The 25,635-nt window shown below is 43.6% G+C and overlaps 2 protein-coding genes, 1 non-coding gene and 1 pseudogene across 4 annotated transcripts; all 4 read left to right on the plus strand.

Moving 5' to 3' along the window:
- The first annotated feature begins 87 nt into the window (after window positions 1-87).
- On the plus strand, window positions 88-4,468 carry LOC115103750 (UPF0669 protein C6orf120 homolog). Of its 2 annotated transcripts, none has more exons than XM_029624657.2 (3): window positions 88-172; window positions 531-706; window positions 1,500-4,468. In XM_029624657.2, exon 3 carries the CDS (start codon window positions 1,564-1,566, stop codon window positions 2,119-2,121), a length of 558 nt encoding a protein of 185 aa, XP_029480517.1. In that variant the 5' UTR covers window positions 88-172; window positions 531-706; window positions 1,500-1,563; the 3' UTR covers window positions 2,122-4,468. The 2 variants fall into 2 exon arrangements, with proteins under 2 accessions (XP_029480517.1, XP_029480516.1); XM_029624656.2 differs by having other exon boundaries at window positions 89-172; window positions 531-655.
- Window positions 4,469-4,869: 401 nt separating this feature from the next.
- Window positions 4,870-15,327, plus strand: LOC115103753 (WAS/WASL-interacting protein family member 2-like; annotated as a pseudogene).
- Window positions 15,328-17,906: 2,579 nt separating this feature from the next.
- Window positions 17,907-22,586, plus strand: cdc6 (cell division cycle 6 homolog (S. cerevisiae)). Its single transcript, XM_029624658.2, has 9 exons — window positions 17,907-18,019; window positions 18,743-19,040; window positions 19,260-19,514; window positions 19,711-19,910; window positions 20,189-20,343; window positions 20,530-20,636; window positions 20,911-21,151; window positions 21,520-21,742; window positions 22,101-22,586. Exons 2-9 carry the CDS (start codon window positions 18,785-18,787, stop codon window positions 22,329-22,331), a joined length of 1,668 nt encoding a protein of 555 aa, XP_029480518.1. The 5' UTR covers window positions 17,907-18,019; window positions 18,743-18,784; the 3' UTR covers window positions 22,332-22,586.
- LOC115104423 (small nucleolar RNA SNORD58) lies at window positions 21,207-21,277 on the plus strand. The gene has a single exon (XR_003859728.1). It is a non-coding gene; the product is annotated as a small nucleolar RNA SNORD58 (small nucleolar RNA).
- Window positions 22,587-25,635: the final 3,049 nt, after the last annotated feature.

Genomic DNA, 25,635 nt, shown 5'->3' on the forward strand with positions numbered 1-25,635 from the left:
TTCCAGTTTTTTTAAAACTTTTTTAAAACTGTTTTTTTTTTACACCTTTCTATAATCCTACGCACAGTGCTTGGGAACTGTAATACTACAAACCTGATCTTGTCGGCTGTATATAGCGAGGTTGGGGACCGCTGGTCTAAATGCACTTCGTGGATTGAGCAAACACTAATGTGTAGGTATATTCTACAAAGTAATAATGCTGACATAATTCGATTAATGTGTAGCCACATTTTTTCTCTTTGTAGGCTCCTAAAATGTTTTTTTTTGGGGGTGCAGAGCTCCTTTAGCAACTATATTACTGCTGTGTGAAGCGTACAACCAAGTCTCTTGAGGGGTGTGGGAGTGAACTTGACAATAAATGGATCGGGTTACTGTAAATAACTTATAGAGGACTGGTTAGGGTCACATTGTCTATTTATATATCAGTTCCCATATGTATATTTGTAGGATGATGTGATTTTAATATAGGCCCAGTGTTACTTGGTGGTTTGTGTTCAGTTAAAGAATGTGCTACTTTCTCTGTACTGTAGGCGGCGCCAGTGGATAAGTGTGAGAGACCCCGGAAAACGGAAGAAGTGAACTTGACACTGACTGGTTCGTTAGTTACTGGCAAAACAATAACCATTACTAAAGTTGTGCTCGGAACAATGTACAGGTGAGGAGCTAATGTTCTTGTTCCACAAACCTGCTAAATATTGTGATAACCGTAAGTGTTGCTTCTCGTAGCCCCGGAAAGTTATTTGTACTAGACTACCAACATTAGCCAGCTATGTAACGTTAATTTAGCGTAGCCAGTTAGCAAGCTAGCATGAACGCTGGCAGCAGTAGCTTGCTTCTTGCAAGGCTGATGAAATGTAGCTATGTTGTTCGTATCAATCAATCTATTTTCATATGTGTTTGTTAAATGTATGTATTTTGCATATAGTTAATAACGAGCCACCAGTACAATACTCGACGTTTCGCTATCTAGCTAAAGTGTCCACATCACGGCCACGCGCTGTCAAACAATTGCTTTAGGACTACATTCTGCGTTAGCGCATAACTGAGTCTAGCTTTATAAGCTATTTTGTTAATGGGATTAGCCAGTCTGTGGCTGCTCTAATAACTAATTCACAGGCCAGCGATTTAGACGGACATGTGTAAGTGAGCGGTTAGCCAGAAGTCAATGCAAGGCAGACAGACAGGGTGGGCGTAACGTCTTTACAGATGGGCTACTCAAGAAGAAGCTGCTAAACATGTGTAGTATATTACAAGGTTGCAGGGGTCACAATGCTAGTCTTTAGAAGAAGCTAGCTTGATACTGTATTTATAGAGCAGAGATATAGTGCAGGGCTTGTATCCAGATCAGTGATCTACAGGCAGGAGGTGTCCGTTTCTAAACATCCCTTAGAAGTCAACTGGCTGAAGACCATATTGCCCCCTTGAGGATTTGCCCAGTACAAGCTTTATCAGGCTTATACTGTACTGTAGGTAATGCATTTGTTTGTGTTGCCCTTCAGGTTATCAACAGATGGTAGACGGTGGGTGTTGTCCAGTCAGTGACTCTGACTATCCATCTCCATTATGGTGCTGTGCAGCAGCATGCTGGCTGTGGCATTCCTCTTGTCTCAGGCTGGGGGGTTCCTGCACTCTTTGGAAGAGGATGCCCTTCCTAAGGAGTGGGTGCTGCTCCACATGGTGCAGGGCCACATCGGGGCGGGCAACTACAGCTACCTTCGGCTCAACCACGATGGCAAGATCATCCTGCACATGCGCAGCCTCAAGGGTGATGCAGACCTGTACGTCTCAGACAAAACTCTGCGGCCCAGCTTCGACACCTACAAGCTGCAGTCGGTCACCTGCGGCCAGGACGTGGTCGTAGTGCCTGGAGACTTTGGGAGGCCCGTGGGGATTGGCATTTATGGCCACCCGTCGCACCAGGAGAGCGAGTTTGAGATGAGTGTGTTTTACGATCAGACTTCCCTCCAGGACCCGTTTGATAAAAGGTCGTACCCCTCAGAGGAGGACCGGGGGAAGCAGAAATACTCTCCAGCTCCAGAGGATGAATTCCAGGAAGAGGAGTCCATCTTCTGGACTATTTTAATTGGGATTCTGAAGATTATACTTGAAATTTTGTTCTAATAAATGTGTGCTGCTGCTCTCTGCCATGTGCATTTTTAGAATGAGGACACTTGTGGTGTAGTCGAGCTGAGCGCATGATGTTAATCTATCTGAGCCCGGTTTCCCAAAAACATTTTAAGGCTAAGTTCATCTTAGACCATAGGATGCTTTTGGGGAAACCTGGCATTGGTGATCTGAACATTGGACTGAAATTAACCTGAAGAAGCGGAAAAGCAAAGGGAATATTATTTTTTATTTTCGTAATTCAATTGAGTGATTATCTTTTGATTAATGACAAAGGCAATGCCTCAATATGTTGCTTGTCAATCAACCTCTTGGCTGAGGCTTACCTCTGGAAAAAATGATTGAATCAAACCACTAGTATTTGCATATCTATATCAATTATGCCATCTGATTAAATGACTGGGTTATGGTGAATGACCACTGCTCTCCAAGCCAATACCATGGCCTAACAAACAATGGAAGTTTATTTGATTGGTAGTGCCTCACTGGATGGACTGATAGCACTTCTTCATGGAAGTCGTGCAATGAGCCTGTTCACTTGAAGTCATGTAGAGTTTAGCCGACCTGGGCCTGGTTTCCTGATAGCAGAGACACTTAGGCTTACAAGTGTTTAAACAATGTATCTTTCCTACAACAGCCTAAGATGTAACATTTCAGTGATAATGCCAGTGAAGCTGGTGTTTGGAGGATATATTGGCACGGATGTCTCGGGCTGGCAAACAGTGCCAATATATCCTCCAAACACTGGCTTTGAGGACATTATCACTTTTATACAATGGGTTACCAAACAAATAATGATTGACATTTTCATAAACATTTTGAATTTATTCATACCATTTCATCCTTCCACAAGATTAATTCTATTGGTCATTAATTCTATCGGTTGCCAGAGACGCGACCTAGTCGTTCACTCTTTTTGTTCTGTATCTATGGACGCAACTCAGTTCTTTCTAAAAAGTTACCATACTGATTTCTTTCAGTTACCATACTGACTGGCAACATTATTTTCCCTCGCTTGCTAGCCAACTACGGCTAACTTAGTCACGTCAAACATTGCAGCCAGAATAACAGCAAAGTAGCTGCATTTGCGTTTGTTTAAGCTGTTTTCCAGAGACTTTTCTCGTCAGGACACTGTTCAGACGAATTAGCCAACAACACAGCTAACACAATCCCTCGAAAGACTGCAAACTAGCTGCGTTTCGTTTGACCTGTTTTCTATTGACATTTCATTGTGTAAATCCATAAAAATTATGCCATTTGATTCATGATTTCGACTGGCTGAGAAAAGCTGTCTGCCTTTCTTGTCCCAACTCCCCGAAACGTTCATTATTATAGGACAGCTAGAAATCGAATTTCAATTTTGAAACAATGTTGGAAATGTCGGAGACGGCAAGATTTAGACAAATCTCCGCTGTTGAATATCAAGTGTTTGTCGAAAATAAATGGGAGATGGGCATTTCAATGCCATAGCTTTAGCCGGTGGTCATTTTTAGAATAGACACTGGCTGGAATGCGGTTTTAACCAATCAGCATCTACGATTAGACCCACCCGTTGTATAATTCCCAAAACACTAGGCAGAGAGAACATTCGCCAAGTGTGTCGTTGAGGCCTGTGTCGATACAGACAGGATCGGAATAATGGCAACGCTGCTCTCTGATCAGCTTTCCGTTCAAATCTTACTTTAACATTCTAATTATTCCACGATACTGACGATGGATCAGCTCATAGAAAGATCACATGGCTAAAATATTAGGCAAATCAAGATTTGGCACATCATGAAATGACAAATTACAGACGGTATCATACAAGAAGCAAAATATAACTCAATTTCTTGAACATTAAACGTATTTCAATATGATTGAAATAGGCCTATAGCTTACTTACTCTAGGCTATATTTTAATGCAGTCATCTCTGTTTTATTTTGAAGCGTGTTTTTTTACGTCGCTCAAGTCCAACGATGGTTTTGGGAAACCGCTCAAATGATGCGCCTACAAAGGTTCTAACGATGAACTTTGCCTTCAGATGCTTTTGTGAAACCGGGCCCTGTTCAATAGGTTCTAAATGGGAACAAATTACTTGGAGGCGGCAGGCACTACCTGAAACTTGCGTTTCCATTTGAAAACGTTTGCTCCCATGTGTGCCTAATGAACAAGACCCAGGTCTAAATTGGTGTCCTGGGTCTGAATTATGCAACAACTAAATATCAGTACACCAGTGAGCAGAGATGTTCAACAGTGCCTTTTGATCTGTCATGTCTTGGGTGAATGGCAATGCAACATCTCATGCAAATGGAGTCATTTTATAAGATTTTCAAATAAAGATGTGATTATCTTTGCAAAATACCTAGTGTCTGATTGTCTATGTCTGGGATATCCACAATATTTTTGTAAAATTAATTCAGATTCACTAAGTGCAATGATTTCATCACAGTTTGTTTACTTGACTCTACAAGTATACGACTCATTGAAATGCATATATATGTGTTCATGCATGCATTCATGTAAAATATAAAAATATTGCTCTTACAAGCAATATTTTACATGCATGCCATGAATGCATGCATGAACACATCTAACATGAGGCAAAAGCAAGAAGAGGACCCTGCTCCACACACTCGATGGTGTTCTCACAAGAGTTTCTAAACTAATTATAGCTCGTTTCTCGCGAGTATCCTACAGGTTTCATTCCATTTGAGGTCGCTGTTTTCCCAGTTGATAAACTCGTCGGCGGTGATCCTGTTACCTGCCTGCCTCCATTTTGTGTTGGACGGCCCAGTTCCGGGTTTCCGAGAAGCGACAGAAACAGTTGTTAAGCGAGAGTCTCGCTTTACTTGCTGGTCAAGGGGAGAGCAGAATAAAAAGTATATGGAAATAGGATATAAACTGGAGTTACGCGTACCTCGAATTAGCTTTTGCACCGACATAACTTGTTTACAGCCATAGTTAAGACGCCAGCAAAATTTCACTTGACAGCTGTCGCGAGTAAACAGTAACTTAGCTAGCAAGCTAACTTTGGGTATTGGATTTAGTTGATTTCGCTAGCAAGCTAATTTAGCTGCTAGTGTCCCCCAGTTTTTATTAGATTTTCTTCGCAAGTAACCAAGAGAGCTGCCTGGGATTGTGTTGACTAGCAAACTTGCCACAACTGCAGTTTCCATTCATGTTGTTATTGAAGACGAGACACACAATCCTTCGAGACAGGGTAAGTCACTGCCAATCCACCCAGCTAGTTAGATCAACATGTTATCCAGATAATAACTAGTTGACTCACTTGATATACATTTTTACCTAGATTGTTACATTAATTCAAACAATGTCCAGTTAGGTAGTTCAACTTTTAGGCCAAGAGGAAGGAATTGCATTTTAATTTATTTTATTTTATAACTTACATGTTTTTGGGCTCGCTCACCTGGCACCTATTGTAGATTGACAGAGCGTGCGTAGACATTGGCTAGCGACCCGAGACCATTTCTGATTTGGAATGTTACCTTATCAAATCTGTGTGTACATTTTCTGCATATCAGAAAGTGAAATTCAAGTGACACTTCTGACTCGGGCCTGCTCGTTTTAGGGTTGCTAGTTTGTGTTTAATATGACGTTAGGCCCAAAATAGTTACTGACATCGGCACTTTTTTACTCCTAGTTTATTTCCCCGTCCACAAAACCATCAAACTAACTCAATTGGTCACATATTAGGTTAGAGAAGGAGCTGAACACCTCTCCTACCCTGCAAGAATGTCATAATCCTTTGTCTGAGGTTTTAACATTATAGTCCATTGGCAATTCTCCAAGTAGGCGCATGCACAGGTGGTAACTACCAAAATAATGAAAACACTACAGTAAATCAGGAATGCAAAGTATATTGAAAGCAAGTGCTTCCATACAGGTGTGGTTCCTGAGTTAAGCAATTAACGTCCCATCATGCTTAGTGATGTACAAAAATGCTGGGCATGCCATTATTTTGTTGACCATGGCTATGGATGGTCGACAAAGGATGACCATGCCCCGTGTGGAAGCATGAGTGGTCACTGAATGGTGTGATGAGCATGAAAATGATGTTAACCATATGCCATGCCTGCCTCAGTCATCAGATCTCAACACGATTGAACATTTATGGAAGATTCTAGAGACATTTTGATTGACATAAATGGTTGGCGCCGGTAGTGCAAAAAAACAATAACATCAAATCTTCTCAATGGATGAAATATGAAGTGGTGGGCTGTGCTGTCCACTCTTGGTTTCTCTCACTCGAGGTAGCAACTTACAATGGCTGCTGCATTTCTGTTCCTTATCGCCTCATTGGCAAGCTCACCTGATGACATTCCATTTGTTTTCCTCTTCTGTGAAAACCTGTTCAAACACTCTTAACAGGTAGCTTGTGGAATGGAGTTTAGGGTGAGTGAAGGAGGGTGGGGTTTGCTGCCTAGCTGAACGTGCTGTATGTCTGTATCCACAATGAGCTCAGCCCAGCCAACCAACTGGTTTTGGGAGCTCTACTGAGCTGAATCATTCTAGAGTGAGTATATGCATGTAGAATTAGAGAATAGTTGTTTTTAGTGTGGTCCATGCCACCATTGTAGTCAACAGCTACAAATAGAGGTGAATTTGTAATGGTCTTTGAACAGATGTTCCAATGATATCTTGACTCACCTGAATTCAATACAGTCCACCAATGTCAAACATGACACTACGAGGATGTACAATTTTACTCTGACCCCAGTTTAGTTCAGGAGTGTATATTTTTGACCTTGTTGTGTGTATTTGACTGAGCCCGAGTCTCTCCTCTGTCTTGTTTCGCAGGAGTTTGAGAGTGTACCCAGAGCTGAGACGGTGAACAAACCTCCTCCCCAAGGTGCCCACAGAGGGACAGGATGCCCGTTCCTCCTCCTCCCCCTCCTCCTCCAGGTCCCCCTCCTCCCCCCACCTTCAACCAGGTCAGTCCAGCTCCTAAACTGATGTTCAAAACATGACCAAACTCACAAGTCCTCTGAAGGGTTTCCAGAGATTCATAACTGCATGATAAAATAACTGAAGTCACTCATTATTTGCTGTTGTGTTGTTAATAAGGATGATTCGACACCAGCTGGTGTTAGATACTATGCCAAATATGTTATTATGCCCACATTTCCCAAAGTATGATTTCTAGGGTTGCTATGCCGTGTTTATAAAGGATGCTGTTTTTACATTTTAAACAAATCCAAACACAAACCAAAAAATGTCTGCACTGACCAAACACACACCCATGCAGGCACCATGTGGATTACTATCAACTTGCACCATAATGCTGCATTGCCATCTATTGTATCTGTTGCTATAACGGCGGTACCTTATGCAGTTCATGTTATTATCTTTGGCATGGTCAACCTAACTAACATGGTGGTTTGCTCATATCCTTTCCTCAGGCGAACACTACAGCACCTAAGTTGAATCGGGATGAGGCGAAGGGGAGAGGAGCGTTGCTCTCTGATATCTCCAAAGGAGCCAGGCTGAAGAAGGTTGGAGTGGTCCATGACAGAAGTGCACCTGTTATAGAGAGTAAGTAGCATAGGAAACCTATAGGGGATAGAAACTAACTTTTGCACTCTCCTCATTTCCTGCTGAGATGCGCACACACACACACACACACACACAGACTATACATGTACGTGTATGCATACATACAGTACCAGTAAAAAGTTTGGACACACCTACTCATTCCAGGGTTTTTTATTTTTACTATTTTCTACATTGTATAATAATAGTGAAGACATCAAAACTAAAATATAAATGTATTTCAAAGTAGCCACTGTTTGCCTTGACAGCTTTGTGCTCGCTTGGCATTCTCTCAACCAGCTGAGGTAGTCACCTGGAATGCATTTCAATTAACAGGTGTGCCTTGGCAAAAGTGAAGTTGTGGAATTTCTTTCCTTAATGTTTTTGTGCCAATCAGTTGTGTTGTGACAAGGTAGGGATGGTATACAGAAGATATCCATCTCTATTTGGTAAAAGCCCAAGTCCATATAATGGAAAAAACAGCTCAAATTAGCAAAGACAGTCCATTACTTTAAGACATGAAGGTCAGTCAATCCGGAAAATGTCAAGAACTTTGAAAGTTTATTCAAGTTCAGTCTCAAAAACCATCAAGTGCTATGATGAAACTGGCTCTCATGAGGACTGCAACAGGAAAGAAAGACCCAGAGGATAAGTTCATTAGAGTTACCAGCCTCAGAAATTACAGCCCAAGTAAATGCTTCACAGAGTTCAAACAACAGACACATCTCAACATCAACTGTTCAGAGGAGACTGTGTGAATCAGGTCTTCATGGTCGATTTGCTGCACAGAAACCACTACTAAAGGACACCAATAAGAAGAGACTTGCTCGGACCAAAAAACACAAGCAATGGATATTAGGCCGGTGGAAATGTGAGTCCAAATGTGAGATTTTTAGTTCCAACCGCCGTGTCTTTGTGAGATACATAGTAGGTGAATGGATGAGGACAATGACCCAACACACCTTCAGGCTGTGTAAGGGCTATTTGACCAAGAAGGGGAGTGATGGAGTGCTACATCAGATGACCTGGCCTCCACAATCACTCGACCTCAACCCAATTGAGATGGTTTGGGATGAGTTGAATTGCAGAGTGAAGGAAAGCTGCCATCAAGTGCTCCGCATGTGTGGGAACTCATTCAAGACTGTTAGAAAAGCATTCCAGGTGAAGCTGGTTGAGAGAATGCCTTGACAGCTTTGCACACTCTTGGCAAAGGCTGGCTACTTTGAGGTATCTCAAATATAAAATACTTATTTTTTTTATAAAACACTTTTTTGGTTACTTCATGATTTCATAGTTTTGATGTCTTCACTATTATTCTACAATGTAGAAAATTCAAAAAATAAAGAAAAACCCTTGAATGAGTAGTTGTCCAAACTTTTTTGACTGGTACTGTACATGCACAATTCTTTGCCACAAATGGCTTTCAACAATGTCAATGCAATCATTATCAGCACAACAGTGTAACAAGGACATTCGTACCTCTGCTTTCCCCAGAACCAAAGGAAAGTGGTGGAGGTGGTAGAGGAGGTGGAGGAGGGAGCAGTGGTGGGCCAGGGGGAGGCCTTTTCGCTGGGGGCATGCCAAAACTACGATCAGTTGGAGCTGGAGGTAAGCAGAACTCACTACATATGATTACAATGTAAATGGGGCCCTGTAAACTCAGCTTTATTTTTTGCCTGTTTCTGTTTAGTTTTTAAATGTGTTTCTCCAGGCCTCCCGAGTGGCACAGTGGTCTCAGGCACTGCATCGCAGTTGCTAACTGTGCCACTAGAGATCCTGGTTTGAGTCCAGGCTCTGTCGCAGCCGGCCGTGACCGGGAGACCCATGGGGCGGCAAACAATTGCCCCAGCGTGTCGTCTGCATTAGGGGAGGGTTTGGCCGGCAGGGATGTCCTTGTCCCATCGCGCTCTAGAAACTCCGGTGGCGGGTCGGGCTCAATGCACGCTGACACGGTCGCCAGGTGCATGGTGTTTCCTCCGAGACATCGGTGTGACTGGCTTCCGGGTTAAGCGGGCATTGTGTCAAGAAGCGGTGCGGCTTGGTTGGGTCGTGTTTCGGAGGGCGCTTGGCTCTCGACCTTCGCCTCTCCCGAATCCGTACGGGAGCGATGACACTGTAACTACCAATTGGAAATAGGGGAGAAAAAGGGGTAAAAAAATACTTTTTTCTTTTTCCACGTTTCTGTTTTTCCACATTTATTTTCAAGCTTTCACGCTCAAAATCACACTTTAAATGTGCACAATGCAGAAATAGGTCTGCCATTTCCCGCTTGCTACGATTCTAATAGTCAAATCTAATTTTATTTGTCACATGCGCGGAATACAACCTTATCGTGAAATGCTTACATACCAACAATTTAGTTCAATAAATAGTTAAGAAAATATTAACAAAATGATTGCCTAATTTCAAGCAAGTATAGTGTAGAGAATCATTGTACCATCTAAACTGCTGTGAAATCTTTTCCATTCCCAAAAAGATGGTGTTTGAAGCTGGTGTAAAATACTTAAGTTTTGTTTTTAAGAACAGGAAGCATAGAAAGATCTACCACTTCATAGACTTGCTTTCAATGAGAATGACATATCTATAACTCACATTTCTATGTGAATTTGGTCAGGTGGCCCCCAAAAAGTTACATATTGCAGATTCAATAGAAAAACAACCAAATTAAAATGTCTAAGTCCACAGCAATGCTTATTTAGATTTTTTGGTGTAGTTTAATGCAAGTTCGCACCAGCAAGAGAAGGTTAGCAGCTTTTCTGTTGTGCTCGTAATTTGAGTTTGCAAAACAAATGGCCACTGGATTGATGCAAATAATCATGATATCATTCTGCCAGATAGGCATAGGCTACTTTGTAGTTCACTTTTAATTGAGATCTCTACCAGAAGAAGGTTATCATTAGCATCATCGCTAACGGCTACACAAAGTGTAAACACTTACGGCCATTTCTGTGTCATTTCAGAAAGTTACATGAAAATACAAATCACTGGTGCATTTTTTTTTCAGGTCTTATGATTAACTTGGGTAAATTTATGACTAAGTTCAATACATTTAGTTTATTTCCAACTAAGTTCAATACATTTTTGAATATTGTTTAACTCCATTTTGTCTGGATTCCGTGATTCCGCCCGTGTTCTCTACAACATGGATTTCATTGGGCACTATATAAATATGCTACTATAAATATACTGCAGAAACAGACTGGCACCCAGGCTACTGGATGTTCTACATTTGCCATGAAGCTTGATGTGTGTGGGTGAAAGTATGTGAATGGGTGTATTTATGCATAGTGTTCTAAAATGTGTGTTTCTATGCTTTCCTTCCAGACGCCTCAGTGGGCAGATCCGCCCTGCGTCCCCCAGGCTCCAGACCTGCAGCCCCCCGGTCCACCCCAGGCCGATCTACCTCCCCCTCCCCAGGAGACAAACCCTCCCCAGGAGACAAACCCTCCCCAGGAGACAAACCCTCCCCAAGAGACAAACCCTCCCCCCCGGAGCCCCAGCGCTCACACCGCCCCTCTCTCCCCGACATCTCCCGCCCCCCAACCAGTGCCAGCTCATCCCACTCCTCCACTGGGGGCATGAAGCACAGTACTTCAGGCTCAGCTCCGCCCCCTCCTTCAGGCATGAAACACAGCACATCAGCCCCACCTGCTCCACCTTCTTTGACAGGGGGCTTGAAGCCCAGCACATCCGCCCCAGCTCCTCCCCCGCCGTTTAACCGAGGTGGTTACCGCAGCAATGCCCCGTCAACCCCGCAACAAAAGGCCCCAGTAGGCCCCAACAACAGCCGGGAGAAGCCCCTCCCCCCCGCCGCCGCAAAGAGGCCCAGCTCCGCCCAGCTCTGGTCCCCCTCCTTCATCGAGACCGCCTCCTTCCTCCACGCGGCCACCCACTGGGGGGTCCTCGGCGCCCCCTCCGCCCCCGCCTTACAGGCAACCCTCTGGGGGCTCCTCCAACGGCCCCATGGGGCACCCTGTTGGAGATGGGGCTCCGAAACTTCCCCAGAGGCACAACTCACTGCACAAGAAGAACTCCTCAGGCGGCAGCTACGGCGGACGCAATCATGCACCTCCTCCACCCCCCTCGCCATCTGCAGGACCTCCAGGGTTTGGCAGACCACCCCCACCTGCCAGGGAGCCCCCCAGCAAGAGATCAGGTACTAGAACACAGCTCAATGTTTGTATTGGGGAGCCATTAGTCTTATCAAGGGACTGCTGTCACAAAGGGTAATGACCTTTTCCAAACCAATCCTTTCTTCCACACACAAGTTCATGGTCTGAAAGGAAAGGATGGGTAGTAGCCATAGTCTTAGACATGTCAACATTGTATATTTCCCATTATGATGTCAGAGCATGGGCAGTGCCATTGAGTCAATTTTCTTCTACTACTTCTATGAGTTGGCAAACAAACTGAAAGGGGGCATACTGCTATCTTTAGTGTGTTGTTGGAACGGGTATGAAGCCAAGGTTGCTGATTTACTGCCACCTGCAGTTATGGAACGTTTGCTCACAAGTATGCAGTGCATTCGGAAAGTATTCAGACTCCTTGACTTTATCCACATTTTGTTATGTTACAGCCTTATTCTAAAATGGAATTGAATTGTTTTTCCCCCCCTCGTCAATCTACACACAATATCCCATAATGACAAAGCAAAAACAGGTTTTCAGAAATGTTTGAAAATTAATAAATTTAAATATCAAATTTACATAAGTATTCAGACCCTTTACTCCGTACTTTGTTGAAGCACCTTTGGCAGCGATTACAAAGTATTCAGACCCCTTAACTTTTTTCCACTGTTACATTACAGCCTTGTTCTAAAATTGATTCAATTACAATCTACACACAATCTACACGCAAATGTATTAATAATAAAAAACAGAACTACCTTATTTAAATAAGTATTCAGACCATTTGCTATGAGACTTGAAATTGCACTCCGGTGCATCCTGTTTCCATTGATCATCATTGAGATGTTTCTACAACTTGGAGTCCACATTTGGTAAATTCAATTGATTGGACATGATTTGGAAAGGCACACACACCTGTCTATATAAGGTCCCACAGTTGACAGTGCATGTCAATGCAAAAACCAAGCCATGAGGAATAGGAATTCAAAGGTATAGTCTGCAGAGCTCAGAGACAGGATTGTGTCAAGGCACAGATCTGGAGGAGGATACCAAAAAAACATGCGCAGTATTGGAGGTCCCCAAGAACACAGTGGCCTCCAATCATTCTTAAATGTAAGAAGTTTGGATCCACCAAGAATCTTCCTAGAGCTGGCAGCCCAGCCAAACTGAGCAATTGGGGGAGAAATGCCTTGGTCAGGGAAGTGACCAAGAACACAACGATCACTCTGTCAGAGTGATCTCTGTGGAGATGGGAGAACCTTCCAGAAGGACAACCATCTCTGCAGCATTACACCTATCAGGCCTTTATAGTAGAGTGGCTAGACTGATGCCACTCCTCAGTAAAAGGCACATGACAGCCCACTTGGAGTTTGCCAGAAGGCACTGAAAGACTCTGACCATGAGAAACAAGATTATCTGGTTTGATGATTCTTGGCTTGAGTGCCAAGCGTCACGTCTGGAGGAAACCTGGCACCATCCCTACGATGAAGCATGGTGGTGGCAGCATCATGCTGTGGGGATGTTTTCTGTGGCAGGGACTGGGAGACTAGTCAGAATCGAGGGAAAGATGAACGGAGCAAAGTACAGAGATCCTTGATGAAAACCTGCTCCAGAGCGCTCAGTACCTCAGACAGGACAACTAACCTAAGCACACAGCCAAGACAATGTAGGAGTGGCTTCGGAGCAAGTCTTTGAATGTCCTTGAGTGGCCCAGCCAGAGGCCGGACTTGATCCCGATCGAACATCTCTGGAGACCTGAAAATAGCTTGAGAGGATCTGCAGAGAAGAATGGGAGAAACTCCCCAAATACAGGTGCATCATTCCCAAGAAGTCTCGAGACTGTAATTCGCTGTCAAAGGTGTTTCAACAAAGTACTGAGTAAAGGGTCTGAATACATATTATATATTTTTTTACAAATTTGCAAAAATGTCGAAACCTGTTTTTGCTTTGTTGTTAGGGGGTATTGTGTGTAGATTGATGAGAGGTGGGGGGACAATTTTTAATACATTTTAGATTAAGGCTGTAACGTAACAAATGTGGAGAAAGTCAAGGGGTCTAAATACTTTTGAATGCGCTATACCACTTCCGTTTACTGTAGAGTACAGTACATACATTTTCAGAAAGCTACAGGTTGAAAGGGATATTTTTGCTCCTTAATTGCTGCTATGAGATTATTTTAATCAGGCATCATCATGGTCTTACTATTGCGTGTGTTTGTTTGCTACCGATGCAGCCCCTTCTGCACCCAATCCTGGGTCACGAAACGGGGGTGGTGGGCAAGCCCCTCTTCCCCCTCCCCCCTACCGGATCCACAGTGCTGTCACTCCCAACACCACCTCCTCTGAGCCACCCCACCACACCCGGGGGCCCAGGCCCCCTCCACCCCCTTCATCTTCCTCCCGCACCGGACCCCTGCCGCCTCCCCCGCCCATCCGCAACGGACATTCCTCTTCTTCCAAGTCCAATATAGGTGAGTCAGGACAGGCTCGTTTCCTCCCGTCTCCCAGTCCTGGTCGTCAATGTCCCCTGTACATTCTGGTTTTCATGCAAGTCCAGTTTTTGAGCAACTGTCACTTTGTTTGATTAATATGATGTGATTGCTGGCTTTTCATCACTTTAGAATCTATCTTGTGTTGAGTATTGGCCTCAACAGCCCTGAACACGGTCTACTTTGGAACACTATGGCCATTTGTTAGTTCTCAAACCAACAGACAGGTTGGAGACACTAGTAGCCTAGTTGTTGTTGGTAGTAGATTGTCAGGTATTATAGCCCCATATTCAAATGCCAGCTCAGTAATGCAAATGTTCCTCTTGTATTGTGACCAACCCAGAGCATTCATAGAGTTCATAGATTGCACAGTCAAATTAAAGTTTCCAGGAGAACTGACCATTGTGCATGGCATTTATTCATGGAAATGGAAATTACTAGAGCAAGCTCGAGAAGTCAAAAATACCTGACTTCTAATGAGTTTATATGCTGGACCAATGTTACTGTACTTTATTAATTCTAATACTGTACTAAGGTCTTGGCCTTCATTTTTTCCTAGTTTAGTGTTATCCTGATTTACAATGTTGTGTTGACCCTTTACCTTTCTGAACCCTCAGAGGATTTTGAGTCCAAGTTTGACTTCCACCCAGTGGAGGACTTCCCACCCCCTGAGGAATATAGGAATTTCACCAAGATCTACCCTAGCAAAAGCAATAAACCTGGACCAGGTACAGGCTTAGGCTTAATTAATTCTCCACACCACTGTTTTTGGAGTTAAGAACTGACCTGATGTACCCTTTTTGTTTCCTCTACGCCCTGTAGGCATGTTCCGGGGAGTACCTCCAGCGCCACCAGTGGCAAGGTGAACTATGGAATTCAGGACCAAAGGACTTTAATAAGTCACTCGGTCTAATCAGAGGACGTTCAGGGGAGTGGCACGACACTTGAAACACACACTAGCCTAAACATAGACACTTTATATGACTAGCCGGAAACAAGTCAACCCCCAAACACTATAGAAAGTTCACTAGTCTTGTTCGACGCTACTTTTTTTTTACAAAACCCTACACTACCAGTCGCTCTCTTTTCCACAAACACTTCAGACACTTCTGTTTCAGCATGATCGAACAAAACCACTGAGGTGCTGAGGAACTGACCTGTTTGACTGTGCTGTGGTCACAAGCCAATCTTTCTGCAAGATGGGGGGCGTTGATTATACTTTATAGCAGCAGGACCAACTGAATTCTGCATTCCATCTTTTGAAATGTGTGCATAATCCACGATGATGATGATGATTTCCTGCGATATATGAATGAATGTTTTTGTAAATGTTCTATCGTTAACCGCAGTAACTGTGTCGTCTGTAGGACAATATAGGGGACACACCAACATCTGCAAAAATGCGTTGGGTGTCAATTGGTATCTATACTATGTGGTGTGTTTTCTATAGTTTTTTTTTAAATGCCGTGCTTCCAAGTGCCCTGAGGAGAAGGTGTGGAATAGAATTCTCTCCTACCTTGATGTGCCAATAGTTGGGTGGAGTAGAATGAGGGGCCTCTCACACTTAGGGAAGCTGTTGTTTTCGTCACACAGAAATGGCTTAGTTTTTTTTTGGTATGAAACAGGGACAGGAGAAATTACTTGAATGCTTGTCATGTTATGAGAGGGCGAGTCTTGCTGACAGTGCGTGACACAGTGTAAAGACTGTGAGGGGCATTCCCAATTAGATCTTTTTTTGTTCTTCCTCATGGCATTGCTCTGTGGCAGCATAACAGCTTAACTGTGGCCCCTGTGAATACCATGTTTTTACACTAGAGGAGAACAGAAAGTGCTGCTCTGATCGGTTGCAGTCTAGATTTATCTGAAAAAAAAAAAAAATGCATCTTCGTTTCGTCAACGCTACGACATTTTTCAGGGATCCATAATGCCGCTCCTCTTTAATGATCGTTAGCTGCCAAAGCTCCTTTACTTTATTGATCAAGGAAGGCATTTGAGAGTAGTGTATGAAATTCTACTTTCACTTTATTCAATGCTGTTCCTGTTTCTTGCCACAAGGGGGGCGATCATGGCTAAATTATTACCCTCATTCCTTTCTTTGGACCAAGGGTAGCTTTGCAGGGCTGTCAGTCATTCAACCCTGTCTTTCTGAAGTTCCTTCAAAGAACAAAAAAAATGTAATGTATTTTTTTGAAACTAGAATATTTGATTTTACTGCTGGTGGCCCTTTGGAATGGACTGTATCCTGGCCAGAGGGAAACCATAATGCTTGAGTTTTTAATGCATTCCTATGCAAGGAACGATTTTGTTTGTATTCTCACTTCTCATTGGTAGCAACTAACCAAAAAGGAAACGCCTAAGTGCCAGAAGAAGGTTGTAGGGTGAAGATGCTCCTAGGTGCTGATTTGGGGTCAGTTTTGTATTTTCCCTACTCATGTTTTAAGGTTAGGATTGGGGAAGGGAATCTTATCCTAGATCTGTACCTAGGGGAAACATCACCTGGAGCACCAGGGAACTATTTGGGCAGAGTAGGCCCCAGAAATGTCATCATGGTGGATTTATATATATATATATTTTTTGACTTAGGAGCTTCTTAATGCGTGATACCTAAACTGTCATTACATTGTAGCTTTGTGATTTCTGTTATGATTCCACTACCGTGAAAGAGAACTACATAGACCAGCTACATGACAATAGATTCATTTTCTCTTCTCCATTCCTTTTATGTCGTCCTCAGGCTGGTTGTTGCCTTACACATCTATTGTCATACTTATCGGTACCAGTGCGTTTGATAAAAATAAAAGTGAGTCTATTAAAAATGCAATAAATAATGTATATTTACATAAAGTATGAGAAGTATGGTAATTGTAGTTATTGATATATTTTAATGTTTGTAAAAAGCTTGTAATATAGGGAGGAAATTGATTAAAAAGTTTAACAACAGTCCAGTTGTGGGCTTTGTCTGACAGCCAGAGAGACGGGTCTCTTTGCAGCACTTCTCTGTATGTCTGATCACAGGTGGTGACTCATTGACTGTGATTCTCATGTTCTCACCCTGTTCGTTCCTGCCATGGTCATTTCACTTGTTAATCAACCATGTTTTATCATTTGAAATAAATATATGCTTTTGGGGGGAAAAGGGATACGGGATTATTTTGGTGTCCATTGTATTTTACTCTTTATCACCATCTCTATCATCCATCTTTTAAGCTTCTTGCAGATGTAATTTATTGTGGAAGTTAACAATAATGATTGAAATAGCTTACACAGAAACATAAAGAACTAATTTAGTTATTCATATCATTAAAAAAATATATATTTCGATACGTATGCCAGAGCACATATGCAGAAGTTTTAGTAATTCTCTCAAACTGCAACCAAGTTACTAAGGACACCAGAGAATATTGTGTTAAATGTTTACACCAGACAATGCTGAATTTCCCGGGAGATTTCCAGTCCGCCAAAATATATATTATTGAAACTCCCGCCACCGTGTACTTGTGTGACGTAAACACTGACGCTACCTAACTTTCGAAGATGAACCAATGAGAGCCTGGGAAATAACAAAATGACACAAGAAGGACAAATCAGACCTTAGCTGCGGGAAGTCCAGCTGATTGGGGGAGGAGTTGTGGAGACATTTGGCGCAAGTTTTGTTTCTTAAGTCAGTCAGACTAGAGCGCGCCAGAGACCACATGAAATCCATCTAGACGACTAGCCGAATACCACTTAATCAATAACTGAAATAAGGTAACACTACCTTCAATACATGTTTAAAACGTGTGAACTTGTAGTATTACGTTGGATTTGACGAGATAGTTTAACATTTTTTTGTCAGAGTTGGGGGGGAGATATATTGCGAGCGAGTTTCCGTAGCATACTGGGGGGATTATTATCAGTCAAGTTTAACTAGTTAGTCAGATACAAAAAAAACAGTTTGTCGAAAACCGCAATACATATACTTCCTGTTTTCTTTGATTTGTGGTATTTTACGCCATTTCAGTGTTTTTAATCATATTTCTGCTGTTGGCGCCACAAATGAGGACACGTATAGTTGTCGCCATTGAGTCTGCAGATACAGTAGTTACTGAGAATTCACACCATTCTGATGGCCCCGGAAAATGACAAGTTGTTTGTTGCATTGTCAGTATACAATCGAACATTCGGGCTAACCTTTTGTAATGTTGATTTACAACAGTGCCACAACGGCACAAAGATCGCATACTCTTCTAAATCGTGGGAGTCATGCTTAGCAGTTATAACAGTAACTTGCGTGGAAAATACCGGAACTACTTCGATCAGGGTAGGCCTGATAGCTAGGATGGATGGTATCATTTACTATTAAGCGGTTCTGTACCTCTTCTGTGTTCACTCATTTCAAATCACTCTTGAACATAAGACAATTGTTTTTCTTGCAGTCTATCTATTCATGGGTGTTGTCACAATGGCTGACCTTATCTCTTCCCCCTTCAGTCTTTTGAAACCGGACTGGACTCTAAAGTGCTCACAGGGAAGATGCCCAGCACACGTTCCCAGGCTCAGCCTATCCTCCAGTTCCCCAGACGCAAGTCCTCTGGGGTTGACTCAAAAAGCACCCCCTCCAAGAGCACATCCCAGCTGAAGGAGACCAAGTCCCTCTGCTCCGTGGGGGCTTCTAAACCGCAGTCCCTTCCAGAGAGGGCCCAGCTAACGCCCCTCTCACATGGGCCCGTGGCCCTCAAAGACATAACTTTGTGCCCAAGAATACCCCTCAGCCCTCGCAAACGCACAGGTATGGGATTGCTATTATACATCACTTTGAAAGTGTTTCACTGTCTAAAACTTTAGGCAGTTTGTGATTTTTACATATTCTGTGCAAGGTTTAAGCTGATAAACCACCGTGCTCAAAATCAAGTAGTTATTTCAACTCTTGATGCGAACGTAAGGTGCTATCGAAAAGACCAGATATGTTGTTTCTAACCTAACCATCTGTCTTCTGTGTGTTTCTCAGGAGATGAAAATGGCTGTAACCTCAGTGCCACCCTACTGGGCTCTCCTCCCAAACAGCCCTGCCTTAACCTGGGCTCCCCCCGCAAGCTGGGCTTCGATGAGAACGCCCCCCTTCTATCCCCGAGGAGACTACTGACCCCCCTCTCCCCAACCTCCCGCCCCAGGGCCTCCCCCAGCAGACTGCACGAGACCCCCAGTGGGAGCCCATCATGTCCCCGATCAGAGAAGACCCCTGGGGTCCGCCTCTTTGCTGAAAGTAAGACATGTCTCTCACGCTCTCTTCTTTTCCCCTCCCTCATGTTCTCTTCCTCGTATCTTTTTCTCAAGTGCAAATGAAGAGCGTTAAACTCCAAAGACAAAATGTGTGCCTTTATTTGATTGGCTCATTATTCTAAATGTTCACGTCATAGACTTAAGGCAGAGTATTAACCCATCTTCCGGTCCCTCTCCAGAGTCTAAGTTCCACAGTGTGAAGCAGGCCCTCCACACTGCTGTCCCAGAGCGCCTGCTATCCCGGGAGGCCGAGAGGTCCTCCATCCGCTCCTTCCTGGAGGACAAGGCCCTGAAGGCCAGCCCGGCCAGCCTCTACATCTCTGGAGCCCCCGGCACCGGCAAGACTGCTTGCCTCAACTGTGTGTTGCAGGAGATGAAGGTTAGCGCCACTGTTTGCGCTTGCCTCCACTTTATTGGTGATGGGCTAATTGTTAGCCTTAGCCTAGCATTGGAGTTGTTGCCTTGACAGGATTCCAACATTCATTAGCCTAATGTTGGTCCTTGAGTGGAACCCAATACTCTAAAATGACCTTACAGCTCTACAATGAGGTGTAGAATCACTTAATTCCACCCTTTGTGTACAGCCCTGAACCCTGTGTAAATTGAACCTCATTGATTTCTCTTACATGAATTTAACTATTTCCTCTCTTGATCCAGGATGAGCTGAAGGAGATTCAGACGGTGGTGTTGAACTGTATGGCTCTACGTAGCTCCCACGCCATCTTCCCCTTGCTGGCAGAGAAGCTGGGGGCCTCCGGGGGCCACACCGACACCAAGCTGCAGAAACTGCTGACCAGCACAGGGCCCACTGTGTGAGTATCTATAGCCCTGAACTAAAACTTAAATAACTTTTGCAAAGTTGCGTTTCGCTCTGAAGTTTTCTTCATCCATATATTCTGAATTTACAGCCTAAAAAACAACATATATTTGAGAGAGGATTTACATTTTGCTGACTGATACGTTTTCTCGCTTAACCTCCTTTCTCCTTCTCTCCCCAGTCTTCTAGTCCTGGATGAAATGGACCAGTTGGACAGCAAGGCCCAAGATGTTCTCTACACCATCTTTGAGTGGCCCTACCTGCCCAAGTCCCGCCTCTGTCTCATCGGTAAGAACCCCCCGAATATACAGTGTTACACAATATACACTGTCTCTGTTATACACGTTTCATTGGCCGTTACAATTTCTATGTTAATATCTTAAGAATTAATCTGAAGATTTCACCCTAAAACCCTCATACACACACACACACACACACACGTCTACCCATTTCTATATTTAAATTCCATCCAGTCAACTCTCTCATAGCCACTTCCTCATACGGGCTGTCCTTAGTCCTCCTGTATGCAGGCAGGTGTAATGACGGTGTCGTCCCATTCTAGGTATCGCCAACGCTCTGGACCTGACCGACAGGATCCTCCCCCGGCTGCAGGCCCTGCCTCGCTGTCGCCCCCAGCTGTTACACTTCCCTCCCTACAGCCGCCAGGAGCTCGCCGCCATCGTGCAGGACCGACTCGCACAGGTGTCCGGAGAGGGGTTACTGGACGCATCGGCCGTGCAGTTTTGTGCCAGGAAGGTGTCTGCTGTGTCGGGAGACGCACGCAAAGCTCTGGATATCTGCCGGTGAGGGAACGACTTGACTAAATAAACACTGTGTTAATACTAAATAACATGTTGGTTGCAATGCTGATGACTCAGGACACCTTTGGCTTGGCCATGAAAATAAATGTAAGATCAAATATGAGCAACCCCCCAAAAAAATGTGTGTTTCACTATGGCTAGTTATAGGTGGTCTTGGGAAGGAAGATACCTCGTCAGTTGTTTAACTGAATGCATTCAACTGAAATGTCTTCTGCGTTTAACCTGACCCCTCTGAATCGGAGAGGTGCGGAGGGCTGCCTTAATCGCCGTCTGGGGAACAGTGTGTTAACTGGTTGAGGTTTTGTTTGAGAACAAAGTAGTGGCATGACGCCGGTTCCTCTGTGTTACAGGAGAGCTGTAGAGCTTGTGGAATCTGACGACCGAAAGAAGGCCGCAGAAACGACAGCGTCTCGTGTGAGCGTGCCCCAGGTGGCCAGGGTGCTGTCGGAGGTGTACGGGGACCGCATGTCCTCCTCCGAGGGAGAAAGCTTCCCCCTCCAGCAGAAACTCCTGGTCTGCTGTCTGCTACTGCTCACCCGCAACGGCAAGAACAAAGAGATCCCACTGGGCAAGGTGAGAGAGGGGCACTGCATTGGCGCGAACACGATACGACCACCCAAGTTTGTAAATTGAGAGCAAACATTTAGCTTTTTGTTTGTTGCTTTTAATCATTTTCTAATACACCTTGATATACACAGTGTACAAAACATGTTAGAACATTTGCTCTTTCTTTCCATGACAGACTGAAGGTGTTCCTAATGTTTTGTACACTCGGTGTGCATTTAACATAAGTCTAGGTAGCTAGTCAGAATGAAAAGTGAAATACAGTCAATGTTTTCTCTTACACTGACCTGGTTACCACTGAAGGTCATTGGGTTGCTGAAGGTCAGTACCAATTCTTTCTCAAGTCTGACTCTTCTCTAACCCTCAGCTCCACGAGGTGTACAGCCGCCTGTGTGCCAAGAGACAGGTGGGCGGCGTGGGCCAGGGCGAGTGCCTCTCCCTCTGCGGTCTGCTGGAGAGCCGGGGCATCTTTGCCCTGAAAAAAGCCAAGGAGGCTCGCCTCACCAAGGTTTCTCTGAAGATTGAGGAGAGGGACGTGGAGAATGCTCTGAAGGATCGCACCCTGCTGGGCAGCATCCTGACCTCTGGCCTACCATGACCTCTCACCCCAATGATATCAACTGACCCAGATTTTATGTTTTGGGATTCTTTTTTTTTTTTTTTCAGAACTGAAATGCAGCGATTTGTTACATTTTTATTAACAGATGATGAACATGGACTAAACATTTCAAATGGTCAGCCAAACTGACTAGCTGCTTTTAACTTGAGTTTAAAATGCTCATTTTATTTTTTGAGGGGGTGAAAACCGTATGTACATTTATGTTGTAATAAATGAATGTACAAACTTTTTAAACAGTTGTTGCTCTTATTTTAATTCGGCAAGAGGCCTACAGTTTTTGTTAAACATGGTGCATCGAAAAAGAAAGTCAGAAATAAAAACGATGCTCTTGTAAACTGTAGGCATACCCATCAAAATAATGAGGAAATATAGCCTTAGTCCTTTTTCCTTAGTCAAAATAAATTAAAGGTCTGCCTGCTGCCAATGAGCTTTCTGTGAAATGCAGTTCACAAAAACGGGTGCAATGACCACGCACGTGAAAGTCCAAATATCTCAGCCAGCAATAACACTGACAACCAAACAGCCGGAGGAAGCAAACAAGGTAAGTCCTTCGTTAACTAATTTAATACACTGTCCACGTTAATTGCAAGTGCACTTTCAATTGTTTAAGCCGAGGAGTTGCAATTTGGAAACTATCAACACACAGATCAAGTTGTCCAATATTGTGAGTATTTATGTACAGTTGAAGTCAGAAGTTTACATACACCTTAGCCAAATACATTTAAACTCCGTTTTTCATAATTCCTGACATTGTAATCAAAGTAAAAATTCCCTGTCTTAGGTCAGTTAAGATCACCACTTTATTTTAAGAATGTGACATTATTTATTTCATCATATTCCCAGTGGGTAAGAAGTTTCCACACTAATTGAGTGTATTTGGTAGCATTGCCTTTTAAAATTGTTTAACTTGTTTCAAATGTTTTGGTTAGCCTTCCACAAGCTTCCCAGAATAAGTTGGGGAATTTTGGCCCATTCCTCCTGACAGAGCTGGTGTAACCGAGTCAGGTTCGTAGGCCTCCTTGCTCGCTCACGCATTTTCAGTTCTGCCCACACATTTTCTATAGGATTGAGATCAGGGCTTTGTGATGGTCACTCCATTACCTTGACTTCGTTGTCCTTAAGCCATTTTGCCACAACTTTGGAAGTAAGCTTGCGGTCATTGTCCATTTGGAAGACTCATTTGTGACCAAGCTTTAACTTCCTGACTGATGTCTTGATGTTGCTTCAATTAATCCACAATTTGTTTTCCCTCATGATGCCATCTGTTTTGTGAAGTACACCATCCTGCAGCAAAGCACCCCCACAACATGATGCTGCCACCCCTGTGCTTCACGGTTGGTATAGTGTTCTTCAGCTTGCAAGCGTCCCCCTTTTTCCTCCAAACATAATGGTGGTCATTGTGGCCAAACAGTAATATTTTGGTTTCATCAGACCAAAAAGTACAATCTTTGTCCCCATAAGCAGTTGCAAACCGTAGTCTGGCTTTTTTTTAATGGCCATTTTGGAGCAGTGGCTTCTTTGAGCAGCCTTTCAGGTTATGTCGATATAGGACTCGGTTTACTGTGGATATAGATGCTTTTGTACCCGTTTCCTCCAGCCTCTTCATAAGGTCCTTTGTTGTTCTGGGATTGATTTGCACTTTTCACACCAGTTCTTTCATCTCTAGGAGACAGAGCGAGTCTCCTTCCTGAGCGGTATGACTGCTGCGTGGTCCCATGGTGTTCATACTTGTGTACTATTGTTTGTACAGATAAATGTGGTACCCAAGGATGAGCCAGACTTGTGGTGGTCTCCAATTATTTTTTCTGAGGTCTTGGCTGATTTCTTTTGATTTTCACAAGGTAGGCCTTGACATACATCTACAGGTACACCTCCAATAGACTCAAATGATGTCAATTAGCCTATCAGAAGCTTCTAAAGCCATGACATTGACTTGAATTTTCCAAGCTGTTTAAAGGCACAGTCAACTTAGTGTATGTAAACTTCTGACCCACTGGAATCGTAATACAGTGAATTATAACTGAAATAATCTGTAAACAATTGTTGAAGAAAAAAAACTCGTCATGCACAAGGTAGATGTCCTAACTGACTTGCCAAAACCTACAGTTTGTTAACAAGAAACTTGTGGAGTGGTTGAAAAACGAGTTTTATTGACTCCCAACCTAAGTGCATGTAAACTTCCGACCTCAACTGTATTTCCTCCTTTGTGGTCCTTGTGAATAGCATGCGGTTTTTGTAGTCAGTTACATAAGATGCCTACTATTGGAGGTGATGGTGTAAAGGGTGTTTTATTTCTTCTTCTGGATTCACACTTCAGCATTGGTACCTCAAGGCAGCCAAAGCCTATAGCCTGCAAAATGCAATGTCCTGTAACAGATCCATGGTTATTGGTAGGTTTCTGTCTGAACCAAATGTAGCCTAAATGCCTTTGTTCATGACCATCGGATCTGGATCGCGATACCTTTTACTGTATCCCACATGGCAGTCAAATGAAATGTAATGGTGAACGACATGTGTGTTTATAAAGCGGGTGAACATTGATGAATCACCGGACTGCGGAAAGCTGTCACGCAAAGTTGGTTGGCGATTTCCTGTAACGTGTTCTACGCGGTTCGTGTGACACGGCGGAAATTCCATTTCAACATGGGTGAAAACCGCCTGCTTGCCAACACTAAGAACAACTCAAATCTAATGCAGTGCAGCTTTTATTATTCTTAGCAGTTTTCATAAGCAATGCCATATGATTGAACGCCTCTGACTGTATTCGCTTGGATAGTTACACCGCTGAAATTCCCATTTGAACGTGATTTATTAAAGTAAACCAGGTGCTGAGCTGCCACAATGTTTTCCAAATAAAGTGGTGGGCCTGTAATTGTCTTCACAATTCTGTTCTCTGCACCGCATGAGCACACTGCCTCTAAAATGAGACTCTCTGGGGAGAGAGTAGAGGGGGGCAGTGCCTCCCCCAAAAATGGCACTCTGACGGAATTGACACAACACCTTCCAGCTTCATTGTATGTATGGGACTGAGACAGATATGCTGTTGGGAATCTATCACAAATGTTGATAATTGTAGAGCTCAAAAGTGATATTACATCATACGGCAGAAGTAGCCTGGGTTCCAATCTGTGCCATCATGTCACTCCTTGGCATGCAAGGAATGGCTTGATGGCACAAACAGATCGGAACCCAGGCTAAGGCAGAAGATATTCTAGACCGAAGATCTGTCTCTGTGTTGAAGCCAAATCCAGCAGGAGAGACCAGTCTCACCTGTACCCAGCTC

Source organism: Oncorhynchus nerka, linkage group LG21, assembly GCF_034236695.1.
Source record: "Oncorhynchus nerka isolate Pitt River linkage group LG21, Oner_Uvic_2.0, whole genome shotgun sequence".
Classification (NCBI taxonomy): domain Eukaryota; kingdom Metazoa; phylum Chordata; class Actinopteri; order Salmoniformes; family Salmonidae; genus Oncorhynchus; species Oncorhynchus nerka.

Coding starts and splice junctions, on each gene's coding strand:
- LOC115103750 (XM_029624657.2), top strand. CDS start 1,564: ATGGTGCTGTGCAGCAGCATGCTGGCTGTGGCATTCCTCTTGTCTCAG.
- cdc6 (XM_029624658.2), top strand. CDS start 18,785: ATGCCCAGCACACGTTCCCAGGCTCAGCCTATCCTCCAGTTCCCCAGA. Junction 19,041..19,259: donor CAGCCCTCGCAAACGCACAG/GTATGGGATTGC, acceptor TGTGTTTCTCAG/GAGATGAAAATGGCTGTAAC. Junction 20,637..20,910: donor GTCCCGCCTCTGTCTCATCG/GTAAGAACCCCC, acceptor GTCCCATTCTAG/GTATCGCCAACGCTCTGGAC.